This window comes from Lepisma saccharinum, chromosome 21 (genome assembly GCF_977018435.1).
Source record: "Lepisma saccharinum chromosome 21, izLepSacc3.1, whole genome shotgun sequence".
NCBI classification, from domain to species: domain Eukaryota; kingdom Metazoa; phylum Arthropoda; class Insecta; order Zygentoma; family Lepismatidae; genus Lepisma; species Lepisma saccharinum.
The window spans coordinates 30,494,392-30,510,627 of record NC_139249.1 but is presented as its reverse complement, the minus strand read 5'-3'; the positions used below and the strand labels follow the sequence as shown (position 1 = coordinate 30,510,627).

The following is a 16,236-nucleotide window of genomic DNA, read 5'->3' as shown; positions in this document are numbered from 1 at the left end:
AGGTTGGGGCATAGATCTAAATTTGCTGTTCTTATTCTGGAGCTCACTGGTTCCCAGTCTATCACTTTTGCTCTGTAATTTGCTTCTAAAATAATTCCTACTCCTTCCTTAGCCCTGTTTTTCTTACTTATTCCTGAGTAGAAAAGTGTGTAATTCTTATCCAGAATCTTCTCTCCATTTTCTTTTTTTTTTTAGATTCACTAACTCCTAGTACCTTAATTTTATATTTCCCAATTTCTGCAGCTATTTCAGTTTCTTTGCCTGTTAAAGAAGTAATATTCCATGTTCCAAATGTCGTGGTCCTATCCTTGCCTTGTTGCCTCTGATGAATCTGTCCATATTCTTTCCTTTGATTTCTCTGAATGTTTGTTTTCACTCTGGGTGGGTTATTGGCCCTACGCCAGGCTAGTCTAATGGAGGAGCTGTCTCCTCTTGGCCTCTAGGCTTGCAAGATTTTCTTTCGTGGTTTCTTCCCCTAGTCTTTGAAGATCCCTCTTCCATCTGCAAGGCAGCAGATCCTCACTTTTAAACTCTAGTGAGATTGAGTTGCCTCTTCCGCCATCCGTGCTGAGAGAATTTCTTCTCTGGCACTTCTGCCATTGAGGACTTCACCGTAACCCTGACAAGGGGCCCTTACAAGGTACTACCATCCGGACCCAGATGGACCAAGGTTTTTTAAAGAGGTATTACTCCTCTAGGTTTCTCCACCTTCTCAGCCATTGAGATGACCATCCATCTTCTTCCGCCTTTGAAGCTGTTGACCAGTAGGTTGCTTCTTAGTCTGATTCTTCCCCCTAGCCTGCCTGCCATGGGTGACCCTACTGGTAGCTAAGCTACTGCTGGTATAGCCTAGGGGATCATCAGAGCACACAAGTCATGCAAGACACAAGGTCATGCAACCACTAGGTGGGGACACCTAAACACAATCCCAAAAGATTTCCACAGGGGATGTACATCGAAGACTAACTAAGGCTTATGGCAAGTCTTGTATACAAGCCATTCTAAAAAATTTGTACACACACTGTGTATATCTGGTATATCTGTGTGGGCGTGTGTATGTGTGCGTAAATGGACTTTTTAAAATATCACATTAGTTGTGTGAATCAGTTAGTTTATAAAATGTTTCAGAAACTGTATAGAAATAATACTTAGAAAGGCACCCTTTGGGTTTGAAAATTTGGACTGAATGTAAGGTACATGCTGTGTGTTGGGACTCGTCTCAATTTACAGTGTTGATGACATGGTGTGAAATAATAATTATATACATGTGTGTGTGTAATTTACAGACTGTGCTGTGGTCAGCACCTTGGAATTATGTAAACAGCGACACCCCCCAGAATGGGAGGGTATGGTGCAGTCATAGAGTATACAGGGTGACAATTAATGAACTATATGAAATAAAACAGTCATAATTTCTGAACTGTTCGCATGATGACGTCCAAACTGCGTGGCTGGCCACAGGACATGATGGGAATTCGTATGCACACGCAAGATGTTGATGTCGGCCATTTGCTCGGCCCCATCGGACCATGAGAGTGTTTGACGTCCTGGAGGAGTATTTTGGGGACCGCATTCTGGCTCTGGGGTACCCAGAGGCCACTGGAAGGGGACTCGCTCGGCTGCCATATTCCCCGGATCTGAACACATGTTACTCTTTTTTGTGGGGCTATGTTAAGGACAAGGTGTACAGAAATAACCCCAAAACCATTGCCGAGCTGAAAACTGCCATTCAGGAGGTCATCGACAGCAGAATTTTGCTGTTCGTCTGCCCCACATCATCGCCAGAGATGGCAGACATATCGAACATGTCATAACCTAAATCCGAATGTTTGTAGTGCCGTTTACATGTGCAATACAGTTTGTGTACTATGTGGTTTGTCACTAATTTCTGTTTTATTTCATGTAGTTCATTAATTGTCACCCAGTACATAGACTGTAATAAACAATTTTTAGTACACCTTTTTAAAAATTATAGTGCATATTTTTCCTGTTTTCAATGCATATTTTGGCTTTTTGTAGCACATATAAATTTGCCCCTAGTAGTGATAGTTGTTTGTTTCCCAGGTATTGTGGGCATGGATCTGGCAGGCAGTATATTTCTGGAGAAAAGTTGCAGAAATTGATGTGTAGAGCAATCCCTGTACTAATGGGTTGTTCCAGTTGTAGCTTGAAACAACAAGGCCCAAGAAGCGATCCATATGGAACCACTGACCACTTCTCCATAGCTAACAGGTGAGTGACTTTTGCTAACCAATTTAAGAATATGTAAAGGGTGAAACAGATTCATTGATAGGCATTTTGGTTTGTTGAGAAATTTGCCAATAATTTTATAAATCCAAAATTCTATAAATAGCCATTTTTGTTACTTTTTTTCTTTGTAAAGATATAATTTTGTACCCTGGTGTTGCAAGGAAAATATTCTTTCCTAAGGCAAAATCTCATTAAAGTAAAGCACAAGAATTGAGAAGGGCATGATGTCACAGTTCATTTTAAAAAACACCAAAATATGCACATTATTTTCAGGACTGTCTCCTCCACCCTCCCCCCAACATAGCTAGAATCAAATAAAACTACTAATTACACACCTCAAGGCTCATGTAGCACTCAAAACATGTGTCCCCTAGCATTACCCGAGTCAGAGTATGCTTCAAAAGTCACAAAATGCTCTCTGTGACATATATGTATGTCATGCTGGCATTTAAGGGTTAACAATTGACTGATTATGTTTTTAAGAGAGATATTTTCTTTTCTTGTCAAGACCTTGTCCTTGGTTCTGTTAGGTAATTTTTTCTGTAATGGGTAAAGCTTTGCTACGTGATTGTATTTTGCAAAGATAAGCATTACAAATGAACTCGAGTTATGTAATAGGTAAAAAACATCCTAATATCTGTACATGTCTGTATTGCTAATCTTAAAGCTTTCTTTCAGCCCATCTGTCGTAGGGATGCTGTACAGTGTATCAGATGTGGATTGTGATCGAGTGACAGTGAAACTACTGGACAGTTGGTTACTTGAGGAATGCAACAGGATACCTAACCTTCTAGAGGCAGTAGCAGAAGCTAGAAATTCTGCTAAGCAGTATCTTACTGCAGCATCATTAGTGGTTTATGGATTACCATCAAGAGCTGCATGCAAATAGGCAAGTGTTCCTTCACAGATATATATACAAGGTTTATTTTTTAATTAGGGGCCGTTTTGAAATAAAACTAAAACATGCAAAGGAATAAATTTAATTACCTCTGTGGCTGTTCATATGTAAATTCAGCTACTTCTCAACGTAGTTCCCATAGTTGTTGAGACACTTATCGTAGTGGTAGATGAGCTTTTGTAGACCCTCATCAAAGAAATCTGCCGCCAGGTCAGACAGCGAATCCGTCACGGTCTGTTTTATCATTAGCGCTGTTGAATTGCTTCCTGGTGAGGAAAGTCAAGTGGAGGAATAGGTGATAATCGCTGGGGGCCAAATCCACACTGTCCATCCGCTCCCAGCCAAATGAGTCAGTGAGCGACTGTGGCAGCTGCAGTGTGTGGCCGTGCAGCAACATGATACCGGAAGACAGCATTCCTCGTCGTTTATTCTCTATTGCTCGACGAAGTTTCTTGAGAGTGTTGCAATACACGGCTGCATTAACTGTTTGTCCATTCGGCAGAAACTCCATCAGAAGCACCCTGAACCTGTCTCAGAAGACGGTGAGCATGAGTTTCTTGGTGGAGGTCGCTTGCTTGAACTTCACCTTTGTGGGGATGATGTGTGGCACCATATCTTGGATTGTTGTTTCGTTTCAGGGGTGTAGAGGGACACAAATGACTCGTACCCAGTGACGATATGGCTCAACACTTCGTCCTCTTTCACATTTTTCGCGGTCAAAAACCTGATCACTGATCGTATCTCACAGTCGGCGGGATTTTCAATCACCTGCACAACTTCCATTGCCCACCACAACCACACCAAGCATTTCACAAGGTGCAAATGGCATCCGTTTACGTGCAAGGCATGTCGGTAACTAACGCACATGCGCAAAATGCCAAGCATGTAGCGCGCGCGTGCGCGATTTGTAATTAATTAATACACTTACTAGGGAGGTCTAAGTCTCCCCCTCCGATTTCCATGAAACTTGGCAGGTGTATAGAGCCCCCCCCCTCAAATGTCAAGATGAGGAGAAATTGAAGTGGGGATCTGACCCCGAAAACACGTAAATATGGCATAGGGCCTCTCTATACACCTGTCAAATTTCATGGGAATCGGAGGGGGACACAGGGGTCAGATGATTCCCACGTCAATTTGTCCTTATCTTGACATTTGAGGGGGTTTTGCCCCCTAAAACAGTTTTTTAGCTGAAACAAAAAAAAAACACATTTCTTCATTTGGGCCCGTTTATACACACACCTGCCAAGTATCATGGAAATCGGAGGGGACACAGGGTCAGATCCTCACTTCAATTTGTCCTCATCTTGACATATGAGGGGGTTTTGCCCCCTAAAACAGTTTTTTAGCTGAAACAAAAAAACACGTATTTCTTCCATTGGGCCCCACTATACACCTGCCAAGTTTCATGGAAATCGGAGGGACACAGGGGTCAGATCCTCACTTCAATTTGTCCTCATCTTGACATTTGAGGGGGTTTTGCCCCTAAAACCGTTTTTTAGCTGAAACAAAAAAACACGTAATTCTTCCTTTGGGCCCCACTATACTGCCAAGTTTCATGGAAATCGGAGGGGGACACTTAGATAACTTCCCTTGTTAGTCTTACACTTTGTAATTATTTAACACTGCATATATTATAATGTTTTATTTTAATTTGTAAAACTGTAACTGTAGAACAATTGTATAATTTTTGTATAACATTTCTATCTTGTTATATGTGTTAAAGGTTTCATCCTGGAATGGAATGTCTCACATTTATGTGTGTTTTCATTTCCAATACATTCGAATGAATACATATTCGTTTCAATGGCATTTACAAAATCACCTCGGACATTTGTGGACGAGTGTGTTAGCCGATGCGTAGCAAAGTATTTTAGGAACAACAGTTGAAAAAAATTCTTGTAGGACTAATGAAAAATTTCTTTGTAATCGAAGATCATAATACCTTTTAAGGTGTGGTAATATTATAATGGGATTAAGATACGAAACTCTTGGATCCGGATCTAGATCCGAAACTTTCGGATCCAGATCCAGATCCGAAACTTTCGGATCCAGATCCAGATCCGTAACTTTTGGATCCGGATTTTTTGGATCCGGATCCGTTTGGCCATCCCTACCATGAATATAAATTGGATAATGGTGTAGTAGGTGCTCAAGAAGCAAGTATGTGCTCCATTTGTACCTAGGTACTTAAACACAGTCCTTTATTGCATATAGGCCAGAAGGTTTATTCTGGTAGTTCCCACCACTGGGTGGTCTGTTTTTATGAAAACATTGTGACAAGGTGGATTGATTTAAATCAGGTGATTGTTTTGAAAAAAATCACTTTAAAGGAATAATTTGTAGAATGATGTACGTAAGGATTTTGTAGATATCAATCAGAATCACTTTTGGTGAAAGTACATTAATCTCGTAATCATTTAATGGTGATTATTAGGCTCTAAGAAAGGAAACAAAATATATGGGGTGAACTTATTCCAAAGGATATGTAATATGTAAACTGTAAACATACTTAAATTTCTCGATTTAAAATTAAATAATTTTCATAGGAAAAAATAGTAAACATTTTGTGTAGAATAATATACAAAATACTAAATGTTAAACTGTAAATAGTGTCTTTATCATTAAACTGTAAATATACATGGCAACCGATATTTTGCAAACTATCATTAAAAAGATTGCCAAAATTCAGCTACAAAGACTAAAACATATTTTAAGCTACAATTACATAGTACATCCAGAATGTTTTATTTTTACTGGAAGAAAAGTTACTGAAATTATTAGTTTTATTAACACACTCAAAAGAAATTTTCTTAGTATGTTCATATATACAGTATCGAAAAGAGAAAAATATATATTTACATATATTTTTTTATTTGCTTTAATGAAACTGTTAAAATAATTTACAGGCCTGTTTACCAGAAAATGCCTTTCTATAAAAAAAAACATATATATTTGTATGTATGGTACCAAAAAACCATACAACCAATTTTAAAATGTTGTTAAAGGTCCAGGAATATTAAATGAATTCAATTCTGGACCAGGAAACTTTTTTCTGACTGAATTTAAATACATGCAGGGACCTTTTTACCGGATCAATTTAAATGCAGTGCAGGAACCTTTTTTCAGGATGAATTTAAATGTGGTCCAGGATTTTTTTTTTTTTTTTTTTTATCAGTTTAATATAGTCCAAGTTCCATATTGAAATATGTAACTTGGACCGAATTTAAATTATGCAGGTTTTTTTTAAATAAAAAAGATCGATTTAAATAAAAATAATCAAAAATGATGCATGGTGACTGACTCGTGTGTTGTTTAAAAAAGTCAAGCAAATCCTATTATCAATCAGGTATTCAAGCCCTTGCAGACATATTCTTGCTCCCCTTCCAAAGGGGTGGATGGAAGCACTCATGTACCAACTGTCAAGGTTTTCCATTAAAAGACAGAGCATCCAGTGATGGGAACTGTACGTGGATAAATCTGAGGTATAGGTTCCAACTTGTCAACTTGTAATATCCCTTTTTATGATCTTGTGATTTTATATGCATGCACAGGTAAGTGGGGTCTGAGAATAGTCTTTTCCCCACCCATTAAAACCAAAATCATTACTGAAGTAGGTACTTGGTTTTATACACACTGCCCACCGCCCCTTGCCTGATTGATATGTCAGCCTGTTCTATGTGTACATGCAGTATTGTCATGGGACTCTTATTCTCTAAGATATCTTGTAATCCAAATGTGAAAGAAGAAAAGAAAAAACCACTGTGACAAGTGATGATATATTGTCAAAAGAATAAATATGGTACAATCAACAGCAAATGAATTAGGAGAAAAAAGATTTTCTCGACGAAAAATGAGTTGGCAATGCTGCGAACACCGAGACATTTGTGATAAGATGCTTGAGGAGCCTAAAGCAAAGTTTTCTCAACGCACAACTTCAGTACCGAAGGTCATGTCGGTTGGCAACTTTCGGGAGCATGTTGTCTGTCTACCTCTACACAGTTCTCCCCAAATGCCTGTTTGAAAATGATCTGGTGTTCACTTTTTTTTGCCAACGTAGTTCTGACATTGCAGTAATGTTACAATACTTTTTTTTCTTTGTTTTTACCATGACACATTTATAATTTGTCGCAACTATGAGGATGGATGATAATTACATTAAATTGATAAGGAAACACTGCAGAGATAGAACTCCATGCTGAGACCAGGCCTCGAACTCGGAAGCAAGAGCGGAGAAGTTTATTCACATCGTTCTAACTCTCGGCCACGAGTTAGCTTATAATTATTTGTAATTGCTAAGGAGTATTTCATCGTATATTCATACCTAATATCTGTTTCTGGACACTTAATTTATGAGTGGTATTAGATCCAAAATGTGTTCGTCGGGGAGAATCCACTTTTTGTTTGATGGGGCGTTTGGGGAGGCACATCTCGTTCATATCCGAGAAACAATGAGAGTAAAAATTGACATGTGTGAAAGTTTAAAGAAATGTGTGAATGAAGGGGGATACTACCGAATAGGTGTATTCCTTTTTTAAAAAAATACCGGCCTGGGCATTGTTTTTTGTGTGCTTTTATCATATCATGACTCATCCTCATCGTCGTGATTCTTTAATCAGATGTGTTTACCCTCGTGAGGGCAGTCCTCACCCTCACCCTCCGGAAGACTTGTGAGGGTGAGGGCTATTGCGATCTCGGAGGGTGAGGGAGTTTGATTCCAAATGAACACCTCTGCTTTCAATACGTCTAGTATCCGCATATTCTGCAACAATGCAACTTGCGATCAGTAACTAACTGTCACAAATTTTGACTAAGCAATTTTTTCAATCCACGTTTTGCATAGAAAAGCTAATCGGGACTTGACATACGTTGGAAAGTGAGATCCGAACCACTATGTGCTTCCACCGGGTATGGAACCCCGGACCGAAAGAAGTAAATAAAAAAAAACGTGGCTATACAGCCCTGGAAGGGCCTTGGCCTACCTCCCGGCTGCCAGTCTCCCTCCCACAATGAAAGAAGTAAATAGATGAATAAATAGTTCAAAAGTAAAATTATATACGCAAGTATTGTGGCCGCGGTGGCTGTCGGTAACGCATCTGACTACCATGCTCAAGGTCCTGGGTTCGATCCCCGGCCGGTTCAAATCCGGGAACTTTTCTAACGATGGAAGGGGCCCCGGCACCCACCCAGCGTCGAATAACATGGGTACCTGGGGGAAACAATGGGGGGTAAAGGCGGTCAGGGGCATAATGCTGATCACATCACCCCGACTCACGACCGGGATCAAGAAAGTGTGGGGCGTTACCCCCACACCCCCTATACGCCTTCATGGCGTGGTGCTATGCACAGGGGAGCACTTTACCTTTTTTTATATACGCAAGTATTGCTTTCAGTTATCTTCACATGCTCTGGAGCAAATTATGGATCTGCATTACAGGGAAGATTCACGAAGACCCACACTCACTTGATAAGCAATGATCGAGGTGGAAATTTCTGTGAGGTGGATGCTGGATTGATCCTTGAAAACAGGTCGAGGGGAGGGGATGTTTAGTGTATTGTTTCGCATAATTTGTAGGTAATTACAAGAGATCTGAGATATAAAAGTAAGTAAGTAATCTCCGTAGGTATAAAATACAAATCTATCATATTCAAATTTTATGATATCACGTGTATCATCAGAAAGGCAAACATACCAAATTTTGGAAAGTAGGAGCTAGTAAGTGAAACATATTTCAAGTTGATGATTTATATTTGATAGAAATTCTATTAAGATGTCAAACCTGAAGCCCATAGTCAAGTTGTATTATGAAAGGATAGAGGATAAGCTTCAATCAAACTTAGTATATGCTCACAAACAAAAATGGCGACTGAGTGACCTAGAGGAACGCAAAGTAAAGAAAGCACTCGATAATGGGAAGAAACAATGAGTTAGAAGGGCGAAAAAAATGTATTTGCTTTTGCAAACTTGACTTTAGTTTGCCTGCTCCAAACTGAAATGCCATATTTTGAGACCATTGTGTCACATGCTAAATTAATGCAGCCTTGTAAAAATCAGAGTTCCAAATGTTTCAAAGAAAATAAATGTATTGTCTCTAGGGAAAACAGAAAGAAAGAAAGGACACACTCATTCAAACAAACAAAAAATAAACTTGATTTTCAATGTTTCAAATAATGTTGACATGTGTTCAGTAATGAATCCACCAGCCATTGTTGTCGATTACCTCACGTAATCTTCTGGGCATAGATTCAACAAGTCTATGACAAATTCGTGGCCTGTTCTGTATAGTTCTCCATACGTCATACACATGGCCACGTAATCGTTCTCTTGTTCTTTCATAGTCAGGTTCCCATTCTCTCACCATAATGGACCATACGTTTTCAACTGGATTGAGGTCTGGTGATTTTGCTGGCCATTCGAATGGCTGAATGTCAGGGTGATGTGCAAGCCATTGCTTCGTTCTTTTGGACGTATGGATACTGCAATTATCATGAACGAAGTTGATGATGGGCATTTCCTCCCAAGGATAAATAACGCAAACTGTCGGTAGCATATGTTCTTCAAGCACTTTAATATATTCTTCTGAATCCATCCTCGAAGATATTTCTACGATATCTCCTGCACCAGCTGCACTGATCCACGCCCAAAATGCCACTGAAATTCTTCCACTTCTTCAATTGCTACGAACATAGTATCTTGGATAATAACGAGTTCTCTCCGGTCGCCACAAATTAATTTGGCCATCTTCATCCGAACAAAACACTTTCTCGTCAGTCCAAATTACTGTTTCCCAAAAGTCATTTGTCATGGGTAGATATTGTAAAGCGAACCCAAGACGAGCATTTACGTGTTGCGCTGTGAGTTGCACTTTCTTCGCTGGTGTTCTGTGCCGTATCCCCGCATCTTGTAGATGCCTTTGTATTGTATCACTTGAACACTGCAGTTGTAAATGTCTGGCAACAATACTGGCTGGAGAAAATGGATGATTTGCAATGTGTTCCACAATAGCAGCATCTTGCTCTCCCGATGTCACTCTGCGGTGCCCTGTTTTCCTTCTTGTTTTCAGGCCCTCTTCTCCTTCATGTTGAAAACGCTCTATCCAATGACGAACAACATTTTCATGCCTTCCAATGGCTAGCGCGATATCGGAAATTGTGCGGCCACATTCGAAGATGCCAATTATACGGCCACGAGTAGCTTCAGACGTGTATGGCATCTTGACTCCATAGTTCCAACGAATTGGTCTTCAATTAAGGGTTGCTAACCCTATTTTCAAAAAAATATCGTTGATATGCACGGAAAATATCAGGGATGGTCACGATATTACGATCCAACAATTCAAAAACGGAATTTTTCATATCTTGCGAAAGTTAAGGTAAACTAATGCTACTGAATTTCTACTTACAAAATTTAATCGCAGATTCTTGTCATACGAAATGAAACGTGCATTTGTTTCGGAAAACTCACAGGTGTAAATTATCTTCCCAGTAGAGTAATCAGAGTGCTAGGCACGATAATTGTCATTATTATTGTTTATACTGTATAACCAATAGCATAGTTACGTAAGTTTCAATGAATGATGTAAACCCTTATCACCTTACCAATAATCATAACCAATATTAACACTCGAATCTAAGTCAATCGAATATACAGCTTGGCGAGGGGGGGGGGGGGGAATGACAATTTTTCCATCCCATGAATAAGCTATAGCGTCCCTGGGCTAGTGTGCTGCATAATTTCTACATTTAATTTGAGAAATCATTTTAAAAGATCTATATTTTTGTTCCTCAGGTCCCAGAAGCTTAACAAAAATATCCTTAACTAGTAAATGTAAAAAAACCTGAAACTTTTGGGGCCAAGTGTCCCTCTTTCAAATGCCAGAATTTGAACCCTAAAATAATAATTCTGAATTTACGAATAGTAGCGTGTTGAATGGCAGTGGGTAATTAGAGGTGCTGTGCGTATTATTGCTTTACGAATTCATTTTCGTTCTGAAGAAAGTTGCCATTTTGATACAGACAGAATATTTCGAAAAGTCCTTAATCATTCTGAGTCTGAGTTTTATGCACAAATAGGCAAACTGGGACGAGATCTACACTTTAAACTAGAATCCGAATCACTATGTGCCTCCACCGGGCATCGACCCGAGAACTCCTTGATTACAATGCGGTGACGATTTCCTTGCGCCATCGTGGAGGCTCTCTTAATCAGTTGCATATGCATAAATTAGTATAAATTAATTTAAAGTATATTTCTCATACTACATAGAATTCATTATCACCACAGTCGGGGAAAATAGTTTTAGAGAAAATTGAAAATAGAGGAATATCTATCGCTCTTTTCGTTTTACTATTTCTTATAAAATCAGAATCATTTCACATCACTGTCACAATCTAGAGCCACTATGCAGAATGCAGAAATAGAAATACTTCAAACTTTGAAATCGACTGTGATATTTTTGTTATTTCACGTCACTGTTCTACCAGTCTCGGATAATCGCAATGATGAAGGTTGAAGATGTGATAGATGGAAGTGGGATGCAGACAATGACACATCCTCACCTTACTTCGAAGCACGTGCGCTAACCAATTAGCCACGGGCTTGGCTTTTTTGTGTTTATCAGTTCACCAAATTAATTTATTCATCATTCAAGATCCAGAGGTAGAAAAGCAACGTAAAATAACGAAAACAGAAAAAATACCATTCACTTATCATCACCCAACAATTTCATGCTGACCAAATCCACACACGAACCTCTCTTGGCATTCGTTTTGCAGAATGACCTTGGAGATTAAACATCGCCCATTTACTGGTTCAGCTCGAGACAATCTTCAATCCTTCACACAACTTCGATATTTGCTTCTTACAGGTTTGACATCTTAACAGAACTTCTATCGAACATCGCTCATAGAATATATTTTACCTATCAGCTCTTAATTAACCTTCTAATTTTCACATATATTTTTTATTTTTATTTAGCGTCGCTTTTCTTCCACTTTTGGGCAATCGCGACGACGAAGATGAGTGAAGATAAAACAAATAGAACATTCAGAAACAACACCAATGCCCAGACTGATATTCGAACCTAGGATCCCTGACGTAAAATCATCTAGTGCTACCGCTCAGTCAATTTTCACATAGAAACTTACACTTACACACCACTTCCTTACATATGTGTTTTGTTTTACCTGCTGCACTTCTCTTATGGTGAATTCTAACCCCCCCATTTCAGGTTTATCTCATGGTTATAGCTATTGCTTTGTAGTGAATGATAATCCTATTACGCCATGTGAATCTTACTCCAACAAAAACCCTGTTAGAGGATGGAAACGTTACGTGTGTAATGTTGTTAAAGTCTGCTTTGGTTAGCTTTTTTAGTGTATTGAATGAATATTGCATTTTTATTTCGTGTTGAGGCATATTTTCGTCACCTAGATTTTGCATTTAAAATATGTAGGTCCAGTATATATTAGTCATTGTGAATTCGAGTCAATTAAAACATTTTGCGTTGTTGCGAGATTATCTATGAGGCATAATGAATAAGTAGAGAAAATGCAACTTGTATATCAAAATTGCTATGTCCAACTGATCTCCGAAAGTATTGTTTAGCACGTCACATTTCAAGTATAGTCCATGATTGTATCTAGTATATGCGTATGAACGAGATGTGTCCCTCCTCTCAAACAATACGTGGCTTGTCCCCACCGAACGAAGTGTGTCACTTATAAATTAATTGTCCGAAAGCAGGTATTAGTCATGAGCAGAACAAAAAATACTCCTGAGGAATTACAAATTTTATACTCCAGTTCATGGCCGGGAGTTATTGACGGTCTCCCCACTTTATCCGCTTTAGATTCCGGGTTCGAGTCCTGGTCTGGCAATCTCTTTTCTAAGTGTCTCTTCATCAATTTAATCTCCTTATCATCCATCTTTATAGTTTCGATTAATTGTAAAGGTGACATAAAAGCAAAGCAAAATAAGAACAAATACAAATAATTGTAAAATGACTACAATGTCAGAACTACATTTGAAAAATAAAATGCGAGCAGAATGTTCATCTTCAAACAGGCATTTGGGGAGAATTGTGTAGACAGACAGTATGCTCCCGAAAGTTGCCAATCCACGTGTAGCATGACCTTCGATACTGGAGTTGAGTTGTGCTTTTCAGGAAAGTTTGCTCGACGCTCCTCAAGCGTCTTATCAAGATTGCCTCGGTGTTCGCAGCATTGCCAACTCATTTCTCGTCGAGATAATCTTTTTTCTCCTAATTCATTTGCTGTTGATTGTACTTGTTAAATGTAATTTTACACATTTAGTATTATCTGAAGTTCCAATATCTCTGCCATTCATTATTATAGTAGAGCTGCTGCCAGTACAGGTAATGACCCTTAAATATTTATTTTGCAGAAGCATTGCTCTGTATTTTGCAACCTTGCAGAATACGGAGACTCCACAAAAGTATCAGACATTAGATTTGAACCAATCAATTTCATTAATAATTAGGGCCCGCACTTTTAGGATTTTATAGACATCATTTTAGGCTTTATAAAGAGATGATTTAGCCCTTTTTAGGATTTTTTCCCTACCCGTATTTTTATTGAAATCAATCACAAATCTTTGCATTTACATGAGCATCAATACTGCAAACACATTTTCCTTCACATATTACATGTTTACTAAACTTAAAGCATACAAAAACACAGTTTTTAGAAAATACCAAGTTAAAGGTTAGCATACAAAACATCACTTTTTAAGATGAAGTGTTGCAATGAACAACCATGTACAATCCCAGATTATCTGTTGTAAAAGATTTCCTATTATCCCTCAACACATTTTTGTATTGAGAAAAGCTTCGTTCTACACAACATGAAGTGATTGGTGCACACTTCATAGATGCAAGTTCTTTAGGTCCTCATGGTAATTCCCAACTTATTTGTTCTCCTTGGAGAGCTGCAGATATGTCCATCTTCACATGTCCAGGATTTCGTTCCAGGACTTAAGAGAGCTTTGAAGAGAGTACACTGCCCAATACCCCTGGTACTTCCTTCTTTGAAAGTGTTTCAATGATGTTCATTGCTTCGTTTCTTGGAAGTGATGCACCTTCCAGGTGTTCAATGGTGGTAGGAAAGTCAGCGAACTTGGATTTTATGAATGTAAGAGGAGCGATATTTTTGCTATTAAGTAGAGCATTCTTCGCCGTCAAGATGCAAGCAGGTTCGCTGCTGTCCAATTTTTCCACAACTCTTATTATTTCCTGATAATGTTCAGCATAGTAGAGTGCAGCTGACAACCAAGTTCCCCAGCAAGTGATGATTGGCTCTGGAGGGAGAGGTATTTCTGGTAGCAACTCTTTGAATGTCTGAATGCGACTTTACATAGGACTAGATGCAATTTTCCAGCTTTGGGAGAATCGAGCTTCCCGATGACAACATTGGCAATGTAACGGCCGCAACTATCGTGGTCTCAACACAAAGCCACATGTAATGGTCACCTATGTCGGCTCTTAAGGTATCTAGCGTCTTTTAATAGAGGGGCTTCAAATAGTTCTTCCGCAAGGTAGACTCATCTGGAATTTTGCGATCACTAATATCTTCAAGGAAACTGTGTAAAACCTTGTTCTTCAACACATTCCATGGCACGTTTGCTGATACAAATGCCTCACACAACCACATATTAAAAATATCCACCGTAGAACTTGTCGCAGATCAAGAAATAAATGGTTGAATCAATGTTTTCTGCTTTTTTTGTGGGTTGTCGACTCCTTATGTTGCTCAAAATGTGATTTTTTGTCACAACTTAATTGTTTTGCATACACTTGATGACCTTATAATCTGTTGAAAAATGGGAATCTTGAACAATCCATTGTCGAAGTAAATTACTTTTTGCAGCTTTCACTTTAGGCATGTTGCAGCAGGAATAACTTGGACTAGCTCTGTTCTCTTCTCTATTCTAAACTATAACTGCTTTTCTTACATTTACAATCATAAACAGGAATCTGTTGGATCACAACAACAATGAAATTTCGGAAAACTTTAAAGCGTGTCATTGTTAAGCTATTTCTTTTGTAATGCCAACTTTGCTTCTTTTTTTCTCATGCAGTTTCCCTTCTCTCATTTCCATGCCCCCTTTTGTGTGTGTGTATGTGAGAGGGAGAGAGAGAGAATACGTTTTCATATTGCCCTACAGATAACAATTTATTCACTCTGATAAACAAAACAAGGTTTCAGCATATATATTTTTTTACATTTAGCTAAAAAGTTCAATTTAGCCTTTTTTTTAGGATCTTAACTCCTTTTAGTCATTTTAGGACCTATACGATCCACGTATTTCATTAAGAAATGGCTAAAACGAAAATATATGTTAGAATAGCGACATTACCAAGTAAGGAATAAAATAGGTTAATAATTATCACTTGTATCAACTGACATATATTGATAATCAGTATTGTCTGTCATAGATTATATATAAGCCTCTTCATATACAGTGTAAAACATAAGGTCGTTACTAATTAAACGTTTTCTTTCTTTTCTAGGTTGAACTTTCATTTCAAAGGATTTGCAGTATTCACTTGTACGTTTGTCACATATTTATATGGAACACTAACCAGTTATCAGCTCTTTATGAATGGATGGGGCTGGAGTTATATCTGATCATTTTTGTAATTTACTCACTGGGATTAATTTCAAGTATGATATTCATTGTAATTTCCATGTTAAAATATTTTTTGTATGGAACATGGAATTTATTATTTTTTTATGAAGAAATAAAGGGTATGTTGAATACTGAGATAAATTTTCAAATTAGCACTTGTATAAAATGCTATATTGCTTGATCCTATAGTAATAATACAAAAGTTCTTGGAAATAAATACAGAAAAAAAGTTTGTCAAACTACTCTATGCTCAGACAAGCTGGGCCTAAACCATTGTGCCTCCAACATGAATCAAATCCAGGATTCCTTGATTACAAGGCAACAGCAGTACCACTATGCTATCAAGGAGGTCCAGAAATATAACTTTAGTGTCAAGGTCTGGAAAAGTCTGGAATTTTACTTCCTTTGGAAAAATCATTTACTCGTTTTCTGATAAAATCAA

At 38.3% G+C, this 16,236-nt stretch overlaps 1 protein-coding gene across 2 annotated transcripts in view; it reads left to right on the top strand.

The window, feature by feature from the left end:
• Sse (extra spindle pole bodies like 1, separase) overlaps positions 1-15,993 on the top strand; it is a 65,634-nt gene extending 49,641 nt beyond the window's left edge. For both annotated transcript variants that reach the window (XM_083142391.1, XM_083142390.1), the window contains exons 10-12: positions 2,065-2,232; positions 2,929-3,139; positions 15,676-15,993. In XM_083142391.1, the coding sequence (XP_082998517.1) occupies positions 2,065-2,232; positions 2,929-3,139 (379 nt within the window). In that variant the 3' untranslated portion in view covers positions 15,676-15,993. The remainder of the gene's footprint in view (positions 1-2,064; positions 2,233-2,928; positions 3,140-15,675) is intronic.
• The last annotated feature ends 243 nt before the right edge of the window (positions 15,994-16,236 follow it).